We start from the raw sequence: 24,725 nt of genomic DNA on the forward strand, positions 1-24,725 counted from the left end.
ATATATATATATATATATATATATATATATATATATATATATATATATATATATATATACACTATATTGCCAAAAGTATTCGCTCACCCATCCAAATAATCAGAATCAGGTGTTCCAATCACTTCCATGGCCACAGGTGTATAAAATCAAGCACCTAGGCATGCAGACTGTTTTTACAAACATTTGTGAAAGAATGGGTCGCTCTCAGGAGCTCAGTGAATTCCAGCGTGGAACTGTGATAGGATGCCACCTGTGCAACAAATCCAGTCGTGAAATTTCCTCGCTCCTAAATATTCCACAGTCAACTGTCAGCTGTATTATAAGAACGTGGAAGTGTTTGGGAACGACATATATATATATATATATATATATATATATATATATATATATATATATATATATATATATATATATATATATATCTGGAGGTTTCCAAACTCTTGTAAAACTCGGACAGGGGAAGAATCTGGTGGTGGCTGTGAAGAGAAACATCGCACTAGTTCTATGTGTTCCAGCTGCACATTCTCTTGTACTTCTACTACATTAACAGAGAAAGGGGTTGAGAACAGTTTGATGTCGTTATCAATAGTGGAAAAGTCTTGAAAACGCTGATTAAATTCTGTGATTAGGGAAGTGAGCACTGTCGAATATTTATCCATTTTCCTAGGGATGTTGGAGTCTGAAAAACTTGAGATGATTTCGGACAAACCAGGAAAATGCACAGCATTGCGGTCACTGATTTGTCTCTCAAAAAGTCTTAGCTTCACAGAAAAGGATTTCAAGTGCGCATACATTTCCGATATTAGCTGGTCCTTGCCTTGCAGGCTTTTATTCAGTGCGTTCAGGTGACTGGTCAAATCAACTAAAAAAGCAAGGTCTGCCAGCCAGTCAGGGTCATTGAGTTGATCAAGTGTCAGATTTTTTTCTTTCAAAAACTGGTCAATTTTTGACCGCAGCGAATAGAACCGCTGTAAAGCAGAGCCGCGACTTAGCCACCGCATGTTAGAGTGATATATTACGTCACCATATTCTGCATCAATATCAAACAGAAATGCCCTGAATTCTCTGTGGTTGAGCGCTCTTGAACGAATCAAGTTTATAGTTTTCACCACAGTGGTCATCACATCATCCATCTGGATGGCTTCGGCACAGAGCGCTTCCTGGTGTATGATACAGTGCATTTTCACAGCCTCACCTCACTTTCGCGACTTTTGTTGCACACCATGGAAGCCATGGAAGCCCGCGGGCCGTAGTTTGGACACCCCTGCTCTACTACACCTACTAGTAAATTATTTGCCATGTTGAAATATAATTTCTACCAAAAACTGTGATTGATCTGGTTAGTGATGTTGGAGTGCTATTATTTTGAACACAACTGTATATATATTGCATAACTAACATAACTTTTATATTGTGATAATTGTGTCACTTCCTGCCATCATTTACATTGTAACAATACTGGAGTAAAGTCATTATCACTGCACCTTACAAACAGTTTCCCAAATTAAGAACCAATAGATGACGTAAAAGAAGAAAATATAACTGAAAGTATAAACATATTGCCAGGAGAAGACCAGAAACAGGACCAAACCAGGAAAACTAGCACAATAAACAAAGGCTAAGTAACAACTGGTGTGAGAAACATGGAGTGTATACTTCACAAAGCCTTAGTGTTAGAAAGGTTCACTTTATACAGTGTCCAGGAAGCAGTGAGACTGAATAAACACAGGTGTATTCAATCATGTGCTCGGTAATTGGGAGCCATACCTGGCCGCCGTGGTGTTTGCTGGGAAATGGAGATCGGGGTTAGCTTGAGGTGACTGCATATAAATGTCATGCAGAGGGACAGAGACAACACATTTAACCACCTCATGTCTTCTACTGTATATCATAATATGTATAAAACACATTATTAACACATACCCAGTTTGTTTTATGTGGCTCTGTGAGAAATAACAGCTGTTTTCTCCTCTTTCACAAAGACTCTGGAGAGGCAGAAGATGTCTGTAGACTCGGTGAAAAGGCCTCTGATGATGGCCGCCCCGAACGGACTCTACGTGAGCCGAATGCCCGTCCCAGAAAGCCCACGCGAGGACGTCTCCTCCAAGGCCAACACGGACGAGATGGTGAGAGAGATATTATTGCTACAGCTCATTTATTGCAAAATGGTTCCTCAAGTTGACTTGAGGTGAAATCTCGACCAGATGAGCTTTTAGCAGCTTCTAGAATGTTAAAGGGGTTCCTAATACTGGTTGCCATAGTAACATTGACAGGAGAGCTAGCAGAGGTGGATCACGTATGCTTTATTGTCTTCAATCTCAAGAAGAATTAAACTTTTCTCAACTTTGTTATGTTGCTGGACACGCCCACATCTAGTTGCCAAGGGTTACTGTCACTTATGTCAACCAAAGCTCTGAAGACGAGTTTTCATCGTGAGTCGCTGCATGTGAACATAGCATAAGTCATGAATTCAGAGGAAGTATGTTACAAACAAAGTCTCCAGTGTCATCATTTTGTAACATTTCATACATTTTCCACCCCAAGAAAGTTTTCAGATTATTTTCTGTGTGTGTGTCAGTGTAAGCATCTGGAGCTGAGGTTGGAGGAGGAGCGGCTCTTCGCAGAATACGAGCAGATCCCTAAAAAAAGACCTGAGTGTAACCTCGCCACGGCCACGCTGCCCGATAACACCGAGAGGAACCGGTTCCGTGACGTGGTTCCGTACGAGGACAACCGCGTCGAGCTGGTACCAAACAAAGAGAACAACACGGGCTACATCAACGCCTCCCACATCAAGGTGAGTCCCACGTCATCGCGCAGGAGCTGTCGCAGACTGACCACTTCTCAAACCACACAGCTGAGAAGCAAGCTCGGGAAACACAAATAAACAAACTCGAGGAGTTTTAAAAATAAAAACGGGCAAATCTCCATGGAATGTCTAAAGCCTCTCAAACCGCTGGAATTACACGCTGCCGTTCCAAACGTCCCCTGGAAGCCCTGTTCCCTCTTTAGCTTCAGACCTGCTGCTGCGTGCCAAACGTCATTCTGAACTTTCTGTTCTAAGAAAGTTTTGCTTGTTACTGTGGGTTTATTTCCAGACAGAATATTCAGGACGTTCGCATTTTCTTTTTTAAATCGAACATATACATAGTAAATAGCCGATGACATCATACTCACCCTCCTGCTTCTCCACAGAGTTAAAGTTTTCTTTGTATCCAGATAAACAATTGAAGATGAACTTATCTTAGCCGTCGCGATGTTCAGCTAATCAGTCAGTGCTATTATTTTATTTAGTTATTAATGATGTCAGTAGTTTATATGATAAATTTCTAGAACAAATTGTTTAGAAATAGTGCTACTGACCATCTGTGATTCTTATAGATGCAAAAACTCATTGCATTTTTTTTTTTCATACATTTGTTGTTTTTGTTATTTTTTCTTTTATTTATATTTATTTATGTGCTTGTAAAAATATGTATTTATTTGTTTGTTTATTTATAGATTGGTTGAACTGTTTTATTTATCAGTTTGGTCAATTATTGTTTTCTTATTATATAATTTAATTTGTTTGTTTATTTATATTTATTCAAGAGTACATTTTTGCCTTCAAAAATATGCTTTTTAAAAAAAGACGTTTATTTATTTATTTTAAAATAAGTTATTTGTCAATTTATATATCAGTTTATTTATCGATTCATTGATTTATATTTATTTAGCAGTACATTCAGTCTTTTTTGCACTTTAAAAAGTTGTATATTTACTTATTTTTTGTTCCTTCATAAATAGATTAGTTTCCTTTTTTATTTATCATTTTATTTAAAAATGTATTTTCTCAAATATTGTTGACTTATTCATCCGTTTTGTTATTCATTTATTTATTATGTTCAAGAGTACATTTTGCCTACTAAATGTGCTTTTAAAAATATTTATTTATTTATTTTAAAAATTAGTAGCTTTGTTTATTTATTTATTTATTTATTTATTTGGTTTTGGGGAAGGCTGGTTGGGTTGTTTATTTTTCATTTAGGAAAAGAAACTAAACATGTAATTATTTCAGGGTCATTTGTGCATGATGCATGATGATGTGGATGTTGTGGATGATGATTGTGGTTTAATCTTAGATGAAGATGTTGTAGGTTAATCTTATCAGTCTTACAAATTCATCTCAGCTCAGAAAAAATCGAATCAGATACGCAGTGTGTTTTTATCAGTTTTTGCTGCCCTCTAGAGGACGATAATGATTAACACATCCTCCTCCTCCTGTGTGTTTCTCTTTGCTCATGTGTGCACGTGCAGATGCTGATCAGAGGGGAGGAGTGGCATTACATCGCGACGCAGGGACCTCTTCCCAACACTAGTCACGATTTCTGGCAGATGGTCTGGGAGCAAGGGGTCAATGTGATTGCCATGGTTACGGCAGAGGAGGTACACGCATTTATTGGAGTGGAGTGTAAATTTGTATTTACAGATGCCATGCCTTTTATTTGCAAATATGTAAATACAATTCTTTAGCTATAAATTTTGTGTATAATGTAAACTGAGAGCTTTTCATGCCTTCGCAGGAGGGAGGTCGCTCTAAGAGTCACAGGTACTGGCCGAAACTCGGCTCCAAACACAACTCGGCCACCCACGGCAAGTTCAAGGTCACCACCAAATTCCGTACAGACTCAGGTTGCTACGCCACGACAGGGTTAAAGGTCAAGCACCTGCTGTCTGGTCAGGAGCGGACCGTGTGGCACCTACAGTACACCGACTGGCCCGAGCACGGCTGCCCCGAATACGTACAGGGCTTCCTGGGTGAGCAAACTTTAATCAATTTCCTCAGTTTGTCCTTCATGTTGTTTTCCAGTTCAAGCTTCTGACCAGTTTTCACACTTTCCTCGCTCCAGCCTACCTGGAGGAGATCCAGTCTGTGCGTCGTCACACTAACAGCATGCTGGACGCCTCGAAGAACCCGAAACCTCCGGTTGTGATTCACTGCAGCGCCGGAGTCGGACGCACCGGAGTCGTTATTCTCACTGAGCTCATGATCAGCTGCCTGGAGCACAACGAGGTAACAGCTAAAGACATGCTGTTATAGGAAAATAATCAATAATCACCCAATTTTCTAATGTGCTCTCATTTATCACAGCAATGTGATAAAGATTTTTTAAACATGTTTAGATATTATGTTTAATGTCTGTGAAACTGGCTAGTTCCTGGTATCACTTACATCATAGCAGCTATAAACGTTCACTCCCTCACCAGCTGTTCTTTTTTATCTCAGTGGAATTTAATCAAAAAAACATAAGTGTAACCTCCTTCATCATGACGACTTTCTATCTTCTATCACACGGGCCAGCCTTCTCTCCCCACGTGCATCAATGAGCTGTCCATGACCCTGTCTCCGGTTCACCACTGTTCCTTCCTTGGACCACTTTTGATAGATACTGACCACTGCAGACTGGGAACACCCCACAAGAGCTGCAGTTTTGGAGATGTGCTGATCCAGTGGTCTAGCCATCACAATTTGGCCCTTCATCAGACTCGCTCTAATCTTTACTTTTGCCCATTTTTCCTGCTTCTAACATCAACTTTGAGGACTAAATGTTGACTTGCTGCCTAATATATCCCACCCACTAACAGGTGCCATGATGAGGAGATCATCAGTCTTATTCACTTCACCTCTCACTGCTCATAATGTTATGCCTGATCGGTGTATATAAAAGTAGCAAAGGAGTAAACTATAAAATGAGGGCAAAAAGAGGGCTTTATATGAAGGAGAGTGTGTGTGTGTTACTCGGTATCAGTATTTTGACAGATATAGATATACTATTAGATATAGATATTGCTGGCTGTATAGTCTGTTTTCTGCCGGTAATATAGTAATATCTTTATTTTGCTCCAAGCTGAGAAAATGAATGGAGAATGAAGTCTGAGGTCTTGTTTTCTGCCTGTTTCAGGAATCACTAATTCTCTCTCTCTCTCTCTCTCTCTCTCTCTCTCTCTCTCAGAGGGTGGAGGTCCCGGTGATGCTAAATCACTTGAGACAGCAGAGGATGCTGATGGTTCAAACGGTCACTCAGTACAAGTTTGTGTATCAGGTTTTGATCCAGTTTTTGAAGAACACCAGACTGATCTGAGTCAGACTATGTGTGTGTGTGTATCTGTACATATCAGTGTGTGTATATGTGTGTGCACACCATTCTAACTTGCTGCCTTTAACTTAAAGTGCATGACACGCTCGGGTCGAAGCATCTCTAGTCTTCTCTGGAAAAAAAAGGACCAACGTAATTCCTAACAGAACATTCTTCAGTAAACGAGTGGAGAAAAGCCTGTATTATAATTCTTCATTTTTTTTTTTTGGTTCATTTATTTTTATTCTGGAGGACCGCCCCTTTCCATTAGGGTCCCTTTAACATAAACAGCTAAAATCTTATCTTGTAGCTCCACCTCCTCTTTATCATGACCGACATCCTGCTTGATATGTAAGGAAGAAAGTCAGGAATGATTTTGTGATTTCGTTTATTGAGGTGAATTCCTTTAAATGTAAAAATTTTTAAATTTTCATACTGTATTTTCCAGGCTATAAGTTATACCTAACACACCTCCGGAAACTCCGTCTGTTTAGATATGTGAAGTTAGGAACTTCACTTTTACTTTCCCATTTACACAGATACAAAAGAAAAGTTTGTGCACCCTTGGTCAAATTCTGTATGTTGTTGAATTTTAATATGAAAAGAAAACCAAAAAAAAGGATTATTAAAATTATATATATATATATATATATATATATATATATATATATATATATATATATATATATATATATATATATTGCAAATGTTAATGAACAGGTAAATAAAAATGAAACAGATAAAAATAAGAAAACAAAAAGAAAGATCTTTTAATCTTAATATTTATATATATATATATATATATATATATATATATATATATATATATATATATATATATATATTAATAATATAAAAATGTATATATAATAAATATATATATAATTTAAAAAAGTACATATAATATATGTATATATATATATATATATATATATATATATATACTTTTTTAAAAAGTATTATTTATATATATATATATATATATATATATATATATATATATATATATATATTATATTTGCAGAAAAAAATGTATTTTTTTAAATAGAAATTCAGAGGGGGGTGCACAAACATTTGCATGGAATAATTTTAAAGCTGTGTCTTTAGAAGAGGATCACAGCTGCTGTTAACATCATTTAACTCACATGAAGAATTTCAGGCTTCTGTTATAAACTGACACCGTAGCTGTCGTCTGCTCACCGCAACCTATAGTCTGGAGAATATGGTAAAATTTTGAAAGGACGTTAATATGGATGATCGGAGAAGAAGAAAAAAAATCCCTGTACATATCAAGTTTCAAGTGTTTTTTTATATTTAATTTTTTAAATATTTTTTTTTATTTTATTTATTATTTTCCTTGTCACTCTGTGGGTTCAGTTTTATGTCTCAGAAAAGAAAACATTTTTTATACAGCGGCAAAAAACGAAAGTAGAGCGACCGTGTTATTTTTTTTGTTCAGTATATCACAACACAATTCTTCATTTTTTTTTTGCAGGTGAACCTAAGCTAATTTCGATAATTTGATGTTTATTTTGTTTATTTTACAGATGTTGTCTTTATTTGTGATGTCGATTTTAGCGGAATTAAAACAACAGGCATTTTTTTATTTTCACTAAAAAGGATGACAGATGTGGGCGGAGTCATCCTGGAAAACACGCCTACCAGGATGGATGGGAACAAACTATGGCAGCATAAATAAATAAATAAACAAATAAATAAATACATAAGTACACCCTCCCCCAAATAACATGACACAGTAACGTACGTTAAACAATTTCACAATGTACATATAATAATTTAAGGCTGCATTCGTGAACAACTTGACAATATATATATATATATATATATTAGAAGTTTCCACAGCGTTGTTAGAATGCAGCCAGAACATCATCCAGCACTGAGAAGGTGTTCAGGACTCAGTATTGAAACAGTCACATGGCAGCACTTCACTGTGTTTCTTTCCTCCTTTTTGTTTGGTGTTTGTTTGATTTCTTTTCACTGCTGTAAATATCCTGTGTAGGGAAAATGAGCCACATTTCCAATATGTTCCCTTTGCAATGCACTAGTTGAAGTGCCCTAAGCCAGTATATTAGTGCCTTACTGATCTACTCTACTCTACTCTACTCTACTCTACTCTACTCTGCTCAACTCAACTCTATTATTCTTTATTCTATTCTACTTTATTCTACTCTACTCAACTCTGTTATTCTTTATTCTACTCTATTCTACTCGACTCTATTATTCTTCATTCTACTCAAGTCTATTATTCTTCATTCTGCTCTATTCTACTCAACTCTATTATTCTTTATTCTATTTTACTCTGCGCAACTCTATTATTCTTTCTTCTACTCTATTCTGATCAACTCTGTTCTTCTTTATTCTATTCTACTCTATTATTCTTATTCTATTCTTTTCTGCTCAACTCTATTATTCTTTATTCTACTCTACTCAACTCTGTTATTCTTTATTCTACTCTGTTCTACTCGACTCTATTATTCTTCATTCTACTCAAGTCTATTATTCTTCATTCTGCTCTATTCTACTCAACTCTATTATTCTTTATTCTATTTTACTCTGCGCAACTCTGTTATTCTTTATTCTACTCTATTCTACTCGACTCTATTATTCTTCATTCTACTCAAGTCTATTATTCTTCATTCTGCTCTATTCTATGCAACTCTATTATTCTTTCTTCTACTCTATTCTGATCAACTCTGTTATTCTTTATTCTATTCTACTCTATTATTCTTATTCTATTATTTTCTGCTCAACTCTATTATTCTTTATTCTACTCTATTCTACTCAACTCTATTGTTCTTTATTCCACTCAATTCTATTATTCTTTATTCGACTCTACTCAACTCTGTTATTATTTATTCTACTCTACTCAACTCCATTATTCTTTATTCTACTCTACTTAACTCTATCATTCTGCTCTACTCTATTATTCTCTATTCTACTGTGCTCTGTACTCTGCTTTACTCAATTCTATTATTCTCAGTTCTATTCTACTCTATTCTCTACTCCACTCTATTCAACTCTTTTCTGCTCTAGTCTGTTCTCTTCAACTCTATTATTCTTCATTCTGCTCTACTCTATTATTCTCTCTTCTATTTAACTCCATTCTGCTCTACTCCATTCTGCTGTATTCTTCTCTACTCTGTTGTACTTTTTTCCCCTCAATTCTATTTTACTCTATTCTTCTCTGCTTTGCTCTTCTTCACTCTACTGTGCTTTACTCGTCAGTTCTACTCCAACTTACTCAATTTTCTTTTACTCTATTCTCTTCTTTACTCTGCTCTGTTGTACTTTGTTCTACTCGACTCTATTTTACTCGATTCTATTCTACTCTATTCGTCTCTACTCTAGTCTACTTTATTCTACTCAGTTCTGTTCTACTATATTCTTCTCTTCTCTACGTTTCAGCTCCAAACTGAGAATATTTTCGGACCGATTATTGGGTCATTCGTTGCTTCTGAGTCGCTGTATTTCAGATACATTTCGACTAAAAGTTTTTGAATATGCTAAAAGAAAGCAATGCAACTAAGCTGTAAATCTCTGTTAGCTTACTCCATTATGAATGTTTTAAAACTCCCGATACGACTTGGTACTCTTAACTACCGTAAAACAGAAAACTATGCATGTTTTTTAAGTATATATATTTACTTGTATATAAGTTTACACATGGAAATGATAAGCTTCGGTTAGCTGTTGTATTCGTAATCCGTGTGTTTTCACCAGTGTTTTTTTTTTTATTACTTTTTTGTTTTAAATACAATGACAGTATTTTTTCTACATTGCATTCCAGTCTCTCTCTGCAGGTATCTTTTTTTTTTATTTTCCCTTCTCCATTCCTACTTGTTATTATTACCAAAATGACAAACATTTCCAAATTTCGACTTAATCATGTACATATATTTTGTTTACGCTCTGTCTTTCCAAAATGAAAACTTTCCAGAACTGTCATTCTTGCCTTTATTATACAATAAAGCATTATTTTCTCAGTCCTGTCCAAAGTCTGAATGTATATGACTAATAAAGACTGCTTTAATAGAGCAGGATTTAGTAAGATTTAATTGAAATAAAATTAATGTTAAATAATATTGTAAATAAAAACAAAGTTTCATAAGTGTAGGTGAATTAAAAGAATAATAATAATAATAATAATTCCCTTGGTGGTTTCTGAGAGACAAGGAGGATACGGTTGCTAAAATAATCCCTCCTTACTGCCGTGATGCACAGAAAACTATCTCAGATCACACAAAAAATGTCTAACCTTGAGTTAAATATTAATTTAATAAAGTTTCTCATATTTAAAACAGGCCCAGTCTTATTCTGCTTTTATTTTCTTAGCAAGCTCAAACGTTTTCATCCACATTAGAAGGTTAATTTATTTTATTATTATTTTTATTTATTATTATTTTAAATGACAACAGTTCAAACAGACTCAAATTCTACTCCAGTGGTTATGTGGAAATATGATTAATTGTATGAAAACCTACAGTAGAAATTAATGTAAGACCTGCTTTATTCCTAATTAGGGTCAGGGGGATCTGCTGGAGCCTATCCCAGCACCTATAGGCAAAAGGCAGGGGTACACCCTGAACAGGTCACCAGTCCATCACAGGGCCACACATATAGACAGACAACCACACACACTCCTACAGGCAATTTAGAATTACCAATCAACCTAATGTACATGTTTTTGGACTGTGGGAAAAAAAACAGAGTAAGGTCCCTAGGACCTTCTTGCTGTGAGGTGCTAACATCAGTGCCAACCACTAAACCACCGTGCTGCCCTTGTATGTAAGACTTATTTTAGATATTTAAGATATTTAGCAGTGACATGACATTAATCACGATACAGCGGGATATTCACCGTAGTCACATTTATTCGTATTCCAGAGTTTCATAGCATTTTTCTGAACAAATTGACAAAAAAAACAAAAACAAGAGTCCAGATATACAGAATAGCTTTGAACCAATGTTCTTGGGTTATATGTAGATTTTTTTTAAAAAAAAGCTAGCATTTAATTTTTAATTTCAGTTTTATTGTTTATGGAAAAACATGGCTGTTTTAACTATAACTCTTTTGTTTGTTAGCTTTGGTTGTCTTTTTATTTCCAAAATCTGTGACAAAAAATATTACTGTTGCTTTATACAATGAGAAATCAGTCATTTTCTGAAAGTATCTGTGTTAGACTGCAGCTGAGCTTCATTTCATACCAAAAAAAAAACTGGTACAGCGATTATTATTTCAAGCACGAGCAATTCTATTCTGATAATGTGAATCAATTCAATTGAAAGTAGAAATCAAGCCAGAAATTAAAAGTAAGACCTGAAAGTTCTAGTTATTAAAACAGGAAGTGTGTGTATACATTTAAAGGACTATTTCTGCTTGTGTGGCTAAGTACCGACTGCTACTCTTGTCCTCTGCTAGCGTTGTTTTTATTTTTTCATCTTCCAATGACAGTATAAGTCGCTATAAATACCTTCTAAGTCAAAGACTAAATCAATAACATATGAATCCGTGTAACAATTGGGTGTTTGATTTACATTACATGCTAAGACTTGTCTTAGCAAGCTAGCAAAGCTGTAGCTAGCTAAGTAAACTCACCAGAAGGACCAGATTCATTTAGCCAGACGTGTGTGACAGGATAAAATTAAACCAGGTTTATTCAAAAGATGGAGCTAAATTTGTATTGATTATATGCTGTAACTTGGCTCAATTGTCCTTGCTACTTGTTACATCCCTCTCCTTGTTTTTTTGTTCATTGTTTTCCACTTATCCTGGCTCAAGTTGCATAGTGTAGAACTGGTGCAAGCTGCTAATAATCATGGAGGTCGTCTAGAAAAATGGAGGACGTCTCAAGTAGCACGAGAATGTCCTTGGCCTCACTTGTAAAATTCAAAGACCAAAAAGGGCAGTAGCGGTCTCGTGTCACGTCCTTCAGTGTTTGTTTTCCAACGTCTGATCAGGAATCAGCCTCTAATTTGAAGAAAGGTACAGAGCTACATTTTGAATTTATGCTAACTAGGTCAGCTAGCGAGAATGCCGATCACAATCTGAAAACAGCTACTCTTTTAATCGAGTATGCTTTTTCAGTACTCTTTTTCACCCCTTTTCAGGATTGGTCGAACTTTTAAAACTGAGGTTTGAGTCTCCGGGTCTAGAGATGAAATTCCCCGCTCTAAAGAAACGAAAACGTAAAAACTTTTTAATTCACACTGCTTTGAATACATTGTCGTACTTGATGTTTTAGTGGGTGTGTTTATTTTTGGTGCGTGCTGATCTCTTTCTGCAGTTCCTTTACATAAATGTGGTCCTTTCCATGAACAACCTCCATAATGGCTAAAGCCTGAAACACACACACACAAAGACAACACATTAAAAAAAAGTCTAAAAATTAAAGCTGCAGTATGGTACTTTTTAAGATATATTTAAAGCAGCAATCTGTGTAGAAAGAAAAAACATTTATACCTTTTTGAGGGCAGTGGATCCTGCAGACGTCCGGTCCAGAGCTATGTAGAGTCTCCCCAGTTTCAGATACATTGAGGCAACGTTCAGGGAGTAGGCTGGATACAACTGCCTGCAGAGAGCATACTGTTACCTGATGGATAATTTAGGCCACCAAGAGGCCGAGGAGAAACTGGTGACCACCTGATGACCACCGGGTGTACTTGTGTGGGTGTGTGTTGTCACCAACCTGAACGGCTTTATGACTTTCTCTCCGTAGTTCACGGCGCCATCGTAATCCTCCATGTACATGCACACTCCCATGGCTTGGTACATCATGTGCAGCATGTAGACGTTGGTGTCCTCGAACATGGAGCCCATTTTGTCCATGCTGAGCTCACACAACTCCAGTAGCTCTGCAGGGGGTGCTCAGGAGTCAAGGAGATACAACACACACATCAGCATCTATATCAGTACATACTGTCCTTCTGTCCAAAAGTAAGTGCCCTCATAGATATCTTAAAAATAGATGAACTGAGAAGTGATGCGCAGAATTTAGACACAGTGTAGAGATATAGTATGGGATGCAAAAAAAGGATATTTTTTTCCTGTTTGGCCCGTCTGAAGTCTTCGATGGCGTTTCGTGCGTACCGAAGCATTTCCCTGACCTCCTCTGAGCGAGGTTCATCACCGTCCACCTTTCTCAGCTTCAGTTTTACATTGTCCTATAACAAACATACAGAAAGACAGACAGACTGTCATTAAAAAGATGTTGTTTAAGGACTGAGAATGTACATGGAATTGATGATTGGTGAACTTCAACCTCTCCCTGTTGATTCTTCACTGGCTACCTTTAAGCATTTTATTAAAACAAAACTCTCATAAGCAATAGCCCCTTTTGTGGTCTAGTGGTTAGTGCCATGGACCTCACTCTGTGAGATCCCTGGTTCAAAGCTTCATGTTTAGCTTAAAACTCTTTACAGATGTGCTGACAACAACTGCCTCCGTCCGGTGATAGTCTAGTGGTTAGTGCTGTGACTTCTGGTATGTGTGTTCCCTGGTTCGCTTCTGTTTTAAACTTGTCACGTGCACTGGTTGAGCCATTTATTAAGACAAAAGTCCAATAAACACCAGTAGCTCTTGTCCTCCTGTAGTGTAATGTTTAGTGCCCTGGTCCTTGATGCAGGATTTCTCTGGTTCAAGTCTATGCTGATTTGATTTAGTTTTAGGCACGTTACAGAAGTGTGAAAATGACTTGCATGAGATCCTGTAGCTCATCTGAAAAAGCACTGCCTCTGGATTAAGAGGTTGTCTGTTCAAGCCCTGATCAGGATCCATGGATGGTTGTGTAGATAGTTCTAAGGGAGTGACGTGCAAGTTGCCAAAGGGCTGATGAATCTGAACATGGTTCTGGTTGAGTGATGTGACGGTACTGGAAAGCAAGATAACTGAGGTTGATGTGAAACCCTGTCCTGGAAGGTGGATCGGAAAGGGTAGGAGTGTGGGTGAAGCCACTTACGGGTGGCATTAGGGTGGTGGGGGAAGCTGACTAGCAAAAAAATGTTAAAAATTAGTGTGCTTTTCCACATCTAAGCAAAAAAAGCAGGCTTGGTGTTTGCTTATTGCACTTTGGTCTAAATCAACAGCTCAACACATGGTAAAGAGCTAAAAAGAAGTAGTCATGGAGAGATTTGACCCATGAACCTCACAGCTCAGGGGTTACAGAAAGACACATAAGGCTGTTGCTTTTTTTTTGTCTTAATAAATGGCTCAACACAGCCTTTACATTTAAAAAGCAAGGACCCATACACTTGAAACAGGGACCTCACACATCTGAGCCCAAGGCCGGAACCCCTACCAAAAAGCACCCTGTTGCTTATTGGACTTTTGTCCTAAGGCAAAAGGACAGCTCAAAGGGTTGCAACAGACGTTTGGGCAGTTACTCCACCTAGCCTTGAACCATGGACCTTACAGACCAAAGGCTGGGAGTCTAAGCACAACACTACCGGGGACAGAGGAAGGCTACAGCTTAGCAGACTTTTGTCTCAATAAACGGCTCAAAGCAAGCCAATGAACTGTTTAAGAGAATATGAGCTGCTTGAGGCTCAGTTGCTATCAACTCCATGTAGTTTCTCTGAGTAACAGGATGAGGAGGGTGGACAGGGCAGGGCAGTGGTGAGAAGGGAGATGTGGAAAATGGTGCTGGAGGACACAAAAGAAGTAAGAATCAGGTTTTTACAGTATTCCCTAGACTACAACCCACAGTTTCTTGGCTAGCACCATTTCCCACATCCACCTGATCACCATATGATGAGTCAGAGCCAAAAGAACAACAGAGAGGTAATGCTTTTACCACAAAGCCACCAAATCCCATGCAAAGCTATGAGGCTTGTAGCACCTTTATCTTTTAAAGCGACACCAAAACAAAAAAAGTATAAGGCTTCATCCTTCTTCCCTGTCAAACCCTTAAATTAGATATTTTTATTACAGCATCAGAGGCTAATGGAGAGTTACATCATTGTAGCTCAGCTTATGGAGTTTATTCCTCTATTATGCCTCCTTGTGGACAAACAGAGACTTGCACCCTTTCTCAAATAAAAATTTTATTTAAACATTGTTGCGACTTTAATTCAGAAAACAGATTCTTCTGGTGAAATTGGAATCTTTGTTTGACCTTATTTTGTGTGTTTGTGTGTAGCAGTTGTGTGATGAATGTTATAATTAGTTATGCCATGCCAGATGATGCCTATGATGGCATTCACCAGAAAACTATGTGAGTAAGGATCCATCCTACTGGTGGGTTCATCCTGTAAACATGCTAAATAAATAAAACGTGATGTCAGGTACATATGCATGGTGGAGTTCATCAAAAAAGTTTTATACCACACATATCAGCATCCTCTTCTCCTGAGCTGCTGGAGTCATCTGAGCAAAAACCATTTTGGAAGCCCCAAAGATTTGGTCAAGGTTGGTCAACATGCTTATGTGTCAAGGTCCCCACAATGTATTAAAAACAAGCTCGCACCTTGGATTTGGTTATGCATTCTTTGCAGTCGCAGGTGAAATAGTACGAGTCCCTGAGTCTCTCCAGTCTGTCTTCTGTTGGGTAAAGCAAGTCGATGTAGCTGGTGAATATCTGCACACACACACACACACACACACACACACAGATAACAATATTGCTCATTGCATTAAAAATCAACAACAACAACAACAACAAAAAAAAATCGAAATAAAATCACTTTTTGTTTCAGATTTTAAGAAGAGGATCATTCTGCCACTTTAGGAATTCAGCCCAATTTTATTTCACAATATCACAAAGAAGCTGTACAGGAATATAAAAATTCAGAAATAAATAAATAAATAAATCAGGAGAAAATTTTAAATTTTAATTTATCCCAAATGATTAAGCCAGAGGCAAAAGTACAAGGAAACGCAGAGGGGGATTAATCAATGTGCACATAATATCTAAGCTTTAAACTTCATAAACTTCATTTCCTATTAAAGAGGATGTGACTCATAAGGTCTTCCATAAACCATAAACTCTATATTCTATATTCAGAAAACCCTTGAGGAACCCTGAAGTCTAAATGTATTAACACACAGCTTTGTCCCAGAGAACTTGTCCTGGAGCTTGAGTTTATGCTTAAGCAATATTTCAGCCCTTCAGATTTCCCAGAACCCCTCAACTCCAACCCCCCTTTGACCTGGCTGCAGGCTCACCTCCTCGCCAGGGCTGATATCCTTCACAGCTCGCACCTCTGCCAAGGTTCCTCTGTAGGTTACGATGACGTTGGGGCAGCAGCTGTGATTCATCAGCGCAACGCTGACCAAGAGAAATGGAGCGAGTGATGAAAGAGCAGAATGATGGAAGAAGATGCAATGTGTTTGTTCTGCATAAGGATGAGTTTAAAAGAAAAATGTTCATTCACTTACTCTGGAAACAAAGCTGATCCGACGTGAGAGAGCTCCTCGTCTTCCACCGTGAAACCGTTACAGTGCACCTGTGTGTGTGTGTGTGTGTGTGAAAGAGAAACAGGAGACAGTCATAAGAACATTTTGTACTTTGTCAACTCCACCTTTCTAAACATCCAAAACATCTAGTTCTATTTCTGAAGCTAAGGCCAGATGTGATGGCTTTAAATAGAGAAAGAGGAAGAGAATGAGTGAAACAGGCCAGATGTGTACCTGAGCAAACAGAGTAAGCAGAGATTGGTGATCAGGGAAGTCCAGATGTTTGGAGTAGAAGTGATGCAGTTCGGCTATGTCTGCCTCATTCATCTCCCTCTTCTCATTATCCAACTTATCCAGGTCTGAGAGAGAGAGAGAGAGAGAGAGAGAGAGAGAGAAACAGGGGATGAAATTGTGCTTATGATTACTGTTTGCAGAAACTACAGACGTTGCAGAAATATAGAGATGCAGCTCCAGCCTCCACTCCTAGCACAGCTACACTTCTGCTGCTGCCTGCATTCCTTAATCTGATTCATGTATTTGCATGTAGTGAGAATAAACAATAATAAACAGTGATCACTCTGTGTGTGTTTTCTTGTTGTAGGTAGTAAGATCTGGGGGAGGAGAAAGTGACTGTTTATTATAAGGAATTGGAAATAAAATGGTTTGTGTACACGAATACAGAATGGAATACTGGAATGTTGGATGAAATGCTAATTGGAACGAATTGTTGAATAGAATTAAATACTGAATAAAATGTTCTGTATATTACTGAATGGAATGCTGAATGGAATGTTGGATGAAATGCTAAATGGAACGAATTGCTGAATAGAATTAAATACCGAATGGAATAGAGTACTGATTGTAATGTTAAATGGAATACTGAATGGAGTTGAATACTGAATGGAATGCTGAATGGAATGTTGGGTGCTATACTGAATGGAATACTGAATGGAATGCTGAATGCTATACCGAACGGAACACTGAATGGAATGCTGAATGCTATACCGAACGGAATACTGAATGGAATGTTTGGTGCTATACTGAGTGTTATACTGAATGGAATGTTTGGTGCTATACTGAGTGTTATACTGAATGGAATGTTTGGTGCTATACTGAGTGTTATACTGAAAGGAATGTTAGATGCTATACTGAGTGTTATACTGAATGGAATGTTAGATGCTATACTGAATGGAATACTGAATGGAATGCTGAATGCTATACCGAACGGAATACTGAATGGAATGTTTGGTGCTATACTGAGTGTTATACTGAATGGAATGTTTGGTGCTATATTGAGTGTTATACTGAATGGAATGTTTGGTGCTATATTGAGTGTTATACTGAAAGGAATGTTAGATGCTATACTGAGTGTTATACTGAATGGAATGTTAGATGCTATACTGAATGGAACACTGAATGGAATGCTGGATGCTATACTGAATGGAATACTGAATTGAATGCTGAATGCTATACTGAATGGAACACTGAATTGAATGTTTGGTGCTATACTGAGTGTTATACTGAATGGAATGTTAGATGCTATACTGAATGGAACACTGAATGGAATGCTGAATGCTATACTGAATGGAATACTGAATGGAATGCTGAATGCTATACTGAATGGAACACTGAATTGAATGCTGAATGCTATACTGAATGGAACACTGAATTGAATGCTGAATGCGATACTGAATGGAATGCTGAATGCTATACTGAATGGAATGCTGAATTGAATGCTGAATGCTATACTGAATGGAATACTGAATGGAATGTTGGATGCTATACTGAATGGAATGCTGAATGCTATACTGAATGGAACACTGAATTGAATGCTGAATGCTATACTGAATGGAATACTGAATTGAATGCTGAATGCTATACTGAATGGAATACTGAATGGAATGCTGAATGCTATACTGAATGGAACACTGAATTGAATGCTGAATGCTATACTGAATGGAATACTGAATTGAATGCTGAATGCTATACTGAATGGAATACTGAATGGAATGCTGAATGCTATACTGAATGGAACACTGAATTGAATGCTGAATGCTATACTGAATGGAATACTGAATGGAATGTTGGATGCTACACTGAATGGAATGCTGAATGCTATACTGAATGAAATGTTGAAAGGCTAAATGATGAAATGCTAAATGGAATGAATTGTAGAATAGAACTGAACAGAATGTTCAATAGAATACTGAATGGAATGGAGTACTGACTGGCATGCTGAATGGAATATTGAATGGAGTTGAATACTGAGTTGAATGTTCAGTGGGATACTGAATGGAATGCTGAATATAATACTGAATTGAATATCCATACTATTCTGAATGGTTAAATATTAAATAAGTATTAATAATAATATTAAATGGAATGGTGAATGGAATTGTAAATGGAATACTGAATGGAATGTTGGATGGCATGAACTGTTGAATAAAACTGAATGCTGAATGGATTGGAATGGGACGGATTGCCTTGTTGCTTTGCTAAACTGAACATCGTACTGAATAAACTGGAATCTGCAGGAATTACACTGAGCGTTGAATGGACCGGCCCGGAAAGAATTTTTGCGTAAAATGTAATTGAGTGCTTAATAGAATGGAATGGATTGGCACGACATTGAAATAGAATTGAACGCTGAATGGGACGTTAAACAGAATTGAATGAAATGCTGCATGGAACGCTGAACAGAAATGGAAGGAATGTGCTGAGTACTGAATGGGCAGACTGTGGAATGTGAAGAGAGAAAAGGTGACAAGAAGAAGGAGGACAGACGAGACCCAGAGCTGCAGGAGAGAGACAGTGACAGGAGGAAGTGCAGAGACAGCTGGAGAAAAGAAAGACAGCAGGGACAAAGTGAGGAGTGATACTTACTGGCCTCCAGATCCTTTAATAAGAGCAGTTTCTCCGACGCGCTCGGCTCTTTCTGAACTTTCTGCGTAAGGAGAGAGAGCAAGAAAGAAAAATGCTACACTGAAACTGGAGACTCGTTCCATAAATGATAAATAAGTGACAACCTTCAATAACAGTGAGTTACAGAAAAATCCGGCACTTTCCATATAACTTAGCATGTACTGTATGTGTGATAAACACGTACAACTGACCGTGTTGTCTCCTTGAAACACAGAAAAAGTCCAGCAGAGAAATTCCGATCGTCATCATTCCTGCAATCGCTAAACCCTCGCGCAAAGTGTTATCTAAACATTTATATCTCCTAATGATGTGCCTGCTATCTTGTTGACAACAAGGATAATCTCTCTGTCTCTTCTCTCACTTGCTATTAATGCCAATCCCTTCTGCTATATCCCCATAACCTTTAAGTTGCGCGGTGTCAATTAGCATTAGCTTTGGCTCGCAGCCTGGTGGCCACGCCGAGCCTGGAATAACTTTGAATTCCTGCTGCGTATGTGAGGCTTCCTGCCTCATCAGGCTGTTTGCAGTCCTACGTAAAGCTCCCAGCACTCACCATGCGGCTGATCACCCGAGCCACCAGGCGGACGGTTTCTGACGGACACCAGCTTTCCCCGAACGAACACATCGCCGAGCATTCCAGCTTGTGCATCGCCCAGTCGCCTCTCTGAAATTTTTTTTATCTTAGTTAGACATCTTGATAATAAGATCTGCAAACATTATCATTAACACCTTATCAGTCCTAAATGAACACACACCTCCATGTTGGCCGCATCAGACGGTTGCTTAGTAACAGGACACGACAATTGATTACGGACTACTTCAGGATTTACTGCATAATGTGACACAACACAGGATATTGTAAGGATTATTAATCCTTGTGAAATTAAAACCAGATTCATTTATGTAATATGGATCTGGTTATAATTGGAGCAGCACATTAAAGCATTATCGTATTTAAAGCACTTGCAGGATATTAGATATCGTTTCTATTTCATATTTTAATAGTAATATTTTACTAAATTTTATTTTCAGTAAATTTCAATTTATTTATTGAAACTTTTTTTATTTATATATACACCAAAACAAATAATTTTCTGACAATTTATTTATTTATTTATTTATTTATTTATTATTTTGACTTTTTTTTTTTATTTTACAGTAAAAGCTCACAACATAATGGCTTCCTCATTTTATCGGGTTCCATTAATTTTGTTGCACTCAAAAAAAGAAGTCTTGTTTCTTTTAATCTACGGCTTTCTGACTCATTTTAAACGTATTATTCGGTGAAATAAAAATCGATCGATCGCTCAAGATTCCCATGGTTGAGTCTCCTTATATGTCAATTTACACAAACGTATGTATTACAAACATTTTCCTCAAATAACACAATTTACACAAACACATTTCTTGCTCCTTCGGATGTTTTACAAATAAATTCTTTCATAACCCGCATGATAACTGAGGCAAGATCTGGCAACCCGGAACCTACTTCCTTCCGAATATTAGTTTTGTATACTTTTGAAAAATTCGTTAATTTGTGTCAACAATTCTTACCTGACATTCCACGTTGCAGTAGAAAGCTTTCTTGCACTTTCCACATTTTGAAAGACCCTCTTTCCTTTAAAAATAAAAATGAAAATAAAAAATAAAATGTATTTTTCAACAGATGAGTCTCACACACACACACACACACACACACTGAGACAACTCCAACCGTCATCCGGCCAAGAGCATATGGTGGACGCACACAAAATTCAGCCATGAGGCAGCTGCCAAAACACACACACACACACACACTTAGACGGGTGCAGTATTACACCACATGGTACTGTGTGTCTGCATGGAGGCCAGAATAACACTTTATTGCACTGCAGGATGAAAATACCCAGTGGCATATTTAGAAAGAGCTGACACCATACCGGCAAATGAAAGTACGACCTGTTCTATAGTCTAACACACACCTCACACACACACACTGAGGATATCTACTGTGGATATCTTTTCTTTTTCCCGAGCGGATCGTCTCCTCTGTAATGCAACGTCCATTAGGATTTCTAAGAGCTGCTCCTAGATCAGTTAACTCATCGTCTATACATATTTATACAGTTCCTCTATTCGAATGTTGTTCAACTTTCACATTTCCCATTCGTTAAAGAGATCTGTCGCTCTGTGGGTGTGTGAGAGTGTTTGATTTTCTAGCATTGACTACTTTTTTTTTTCTTCAGACGTGACCTTTCAGTGACGGAAGTCAAAGAGTCTGAAAATGTCATTACTGTTTTTCTGCACAAGTCCTGATTATGGATGCTCTGAAGATGTTGATTAGTTCTCTCTTAACATGCATGTATTAAAACGCGCCATTGTTGTTAAACTACCGGTAATGACGTTTTGTCTAGGCTTCTAATTGGCTAGGCCTGATCCTAAAAATGTCCGTTTTTAAAAATACCCAGCTACATGTGGACATGGCCTGAAATGCTATCATTTGGACGCTCCGTGGATTTGAATTGTTTTGACAAACAAAAGTTTTCACTGAGGCTCTGTGTATTTTGTTGAAGTATTTCGTGTCGGTGTTTTGTACCCAAGCTACTCCAAACTTCAAGTTTTTCCCCTTAGGGAAAGTCTATAATATTGTCCGTAACGTGACAAGATGCATTTTGTTTAACTTAACAAGAAAGAAAAGCTTTTATCTAACTCTTTATAACTGTTCTAAGGTAAGTGATAACATGAAAACGTAACTATGACATGTACACATGTATCGATACCGTATGAAATTTCACTGCTAATCAACAAAACACTTAATTAGGAAGCACACAGGACTCGAATTAAAGGAGAAATAAAACTAAAAGCGTATGATGTGAAGGCCACACAACTTGTGCACCGAAAACCTAAGTTTTGTCATAGACAGTGAGAATAAACACATTCACAGAACATGCTTTAAGACGAACAGGAAGTCATTGAAGGTGCTACTAGTCAACATGAGCAGTCTCCATCCTCCCTTCAGGTTGAAGTATAAAGCGTTGCCGTATTGTTATTATTCCGCTCCGGTGCATTGAGGAGCAGACCAGGGGAGAAATTAGGCTGCCTCTGCAATGCAGTAATCAGGATGCATGACACTTTCTTCTCCTCTCCCCTTCGGAAGGTGAGCATCCCTGAAAAGGCCTTGTCCTAATTCTTCCCTCTCTCATGCTCTTGCACTGACTCCCTACCTGCTTTTGTCCTAAGAGAAGTTTAGCAAAATATCCGAATGCCTTAAGGTTCGAACGTCATCGCCACCTTGACAACACAAAACACTCCAGTGAGGCTAAAACGAAACATTTATTCAGCAGATAAATGACGCTTACATTACCTTGAAAGGAAAACTTTGTTTTGTCCATGTGACCTCAATTTTCTTCCTCACACCCTATTTACTAGAAAAGCCAGCTATTTTGGGATGTTTGGTAATTATGTCTGACAGCTTATGAAATCCCACAATGCACCACTGTGCAAATATTATTAATATGCATGACCACATAATAGTCTTATTAGAAGCAGTGAACTTTTTTCTTTGCATTCAGATGAGAAAGAAACTAACGTATATGTCATCAGGACTCATTTGTTTTCTACTAGAGCAGTTTTCCAGCATTAACATTGTTTCCTTATTAAAGGGCGACGCATTGTTTTGTTTGGTTTTTATCCATTTCTAGTTACAATCCACCAAACAGGAAAACTCTTCCCTCATCAGCCTCTGAAGCTAACAAAACACAACTTGTCATGTTACCCAGAATCTGTCAAGATCATACCTTCTGGCCAATCAGAATTGAGATTCCCAGCGTGCCCAATTAGGGCTGCTATTGCTTGTATACAAAGAACTGAATAATAATAATATAAAACCAGCACAGTCTTTTCACTCTAACACAGGAACTCTGGAGCAGCTTTCCCGAGAGCAAACTGTGTGACAAGACAGAACCACATATTGCTTCACAATAGGTAATATATATCCAAACGTCAGCCTCTGCAGTGAAGAACTTCGGCACAGGAGGAGCCACAGAAACACAAGCCAGAAATATCTTTATACAGCTTAAGCCATGCCCAACTGTGGTCATGTGTAACCAGACCCCTGCAAAGTAAAGTTGTAATGTAATGTATGTTATATAGACACACAGTGCAAATGTTGTTAAATAAAATTCTACAATAACAGTGTGCTGCATGGTGATATCGACAGCGCAAACTATCTTAATAGCAGCAGAACCTCGTGCATGTAGATTAGTTAAGTCTCTGGAGTGCAGTGGGTTGACTGGGTTGCAATGACAACTTTATGACTCGGATATTTTTTTTTTAACGTTAAATGATCCTGAACCCAAAAGAAAAAAAAAAATAATAATAATAATGCTGTTTAATCCTAAATTCTAGAATGTAATGATGCACGCGCGCAGCCTGTTGTGTCACATGCGCAAAGGCGCGTGCATAACGCGCAGCAAGGCGCTCGAGCCCCGGCGTGCACGGTGACATCTCGAACTTTAATCCATCACGATGGAAATCTTTAACACTCACCTCGTGAAGCAGTGCTCACACGTGTAGCCGCGCTCGCTCACCGACAGCACGTGTGAGAAAGCGGGGCAGACGAAGAGCAGCTCGCCCACCCGGTACGCTCTGTTCACGAGCAGTCCCCTGCCTTTACCGGGGCTCTCAAAGCGCCCGAGGCCGTCAATACCGTCTGCCGTCATATCGCTGCTGATCCTGGGTGAAAATACGCAACGGATTTTTAATCCTCCGGTTCTCTTCTATGGAAGCGCGCGCGCGTCTCTCTCTCTCTCTCTCTCTCTCACACACACACACACACACACACACACACTACATCACAGGAAGAAACCTGTCTCAGCGGACAAGTCCAGGGTCCGCCCACCAACACACACGCCAACCGGATTATATCCGTTTTTTTTCTTCTTCACCAGACTCAAATGTGCAATCTGTCATATTTATTCGTGTTTTTATTTTAATAGACTTGTAATTAACAGCGTTTTTATAATAGAGCAGACTGGGGTTTGTTGTCACATGTATCTCAAGTCTTACTTATTGCAAGTCTGATGTTTTCCTCAATGCACCATGTTCACACACATACACCCTTTACTCTGTCTGCTTCTTTAAACTTGAGTAAAATTATTACGTATTTTATATATATATATATATATATATATATATATATAGATATAGATAGATAGATAGATAGATAGATAGATAGATAGATAAGCAAGTGAGAACTCAGCTATGAAAAAAATGTAAATCATATGCTATGGACATCA

General features: G+C 37.9%; 2 protein-coding genes across 5 annotated transcripts in view; one reads left to right on the forward strand and one right to left on the reverse strand.

The window, feature by feature from the left end:
- Positions 1-6,746, forward strand: part of LOC131354541 (tyrosine-protein phosphatase non-receptor type 14-like) — a 48,117-nt gene extending 41,371 nt beyond the window's left edge. For all 4 annotated transcript variants that reach the window (XM_058392298.1, XM_058392300.1, XM_058392299.1 and 1 more), the window contains 6 exons: positions 1,983-2,126; positions 2,579-2,797; positions 4,297-4,425; positions 4,563-4,797; positions 4,890-5,053; positions 5,994-6,746. In XM_058392298.1, coding sequence (XP_058248281.1) covers positions 1,983-2,126; positions 2,579-2,797; positions 4,297-4,425; positions 4,563-4,797; positions 4,890-5,053; positions 5,994-6,122 — 1,020 coding nt within the window. In that variant the 3' untranslated portion in view covers positions 6,123-6,746. The remainder of the gene's footprint in view (positions 1-1,982; positions 2,127-2,578; positions 2,798-4,296; positions 4,426-4,562; positions 4,798-4,889; positions 5,054-5,993) is intronic.
- A 3,930-nt stretch (positions 6,747-10,676) lies between these two features.
- smyd2b (SET and MYND domain containing 2b) lies at positions 10,677-24,268 on the reverse strand. Its single transcript, XM_058393326.1, has 12 exons — positions 23,977-24,268; positions 21,004-21,067; positions 20,003-20,113; positions 19,411-19,471; positions 16,762-16,886; positions 16,510-16,577; positions 16,297-16,399; positions 15,599-15,709; positions 13,175-13,298; positions 12,824-12,998; positions 12,598-12,706; positions 10,677-12,475 (listed from the first exon to the last, which is right to left on the reverse strand). Exons 1-12 carry the CDS (start codon positions 24,147-24,149, stop codon positions 12,389-12,391), a joined length of 1,311 nt encoding a protein of 436 aa, XP_058249309.1. The 5' UTR covers positions 24,150-24,268; the 3' UTR covers positions 10,677-12,388.
- Positions 24,269-24,725: the final 457 nt, after the last annotated feature.

This window comes from Hemibagrus wyckioides, linkage group LG06, assembly GCF_019097595.1.
Source record: "Hemibagrus wyckioides isolate EC202008001 linkage group LG06, SWU_Hwy_1.0, whole genome shotgun sequence".
NCBI classification, from domain to species: Eukaryota; Metazoa; Chordata; class Actinopteri; order Siluriformes; family Bagridae; genus Hemibagrus; species Hemibagrus wyckioides.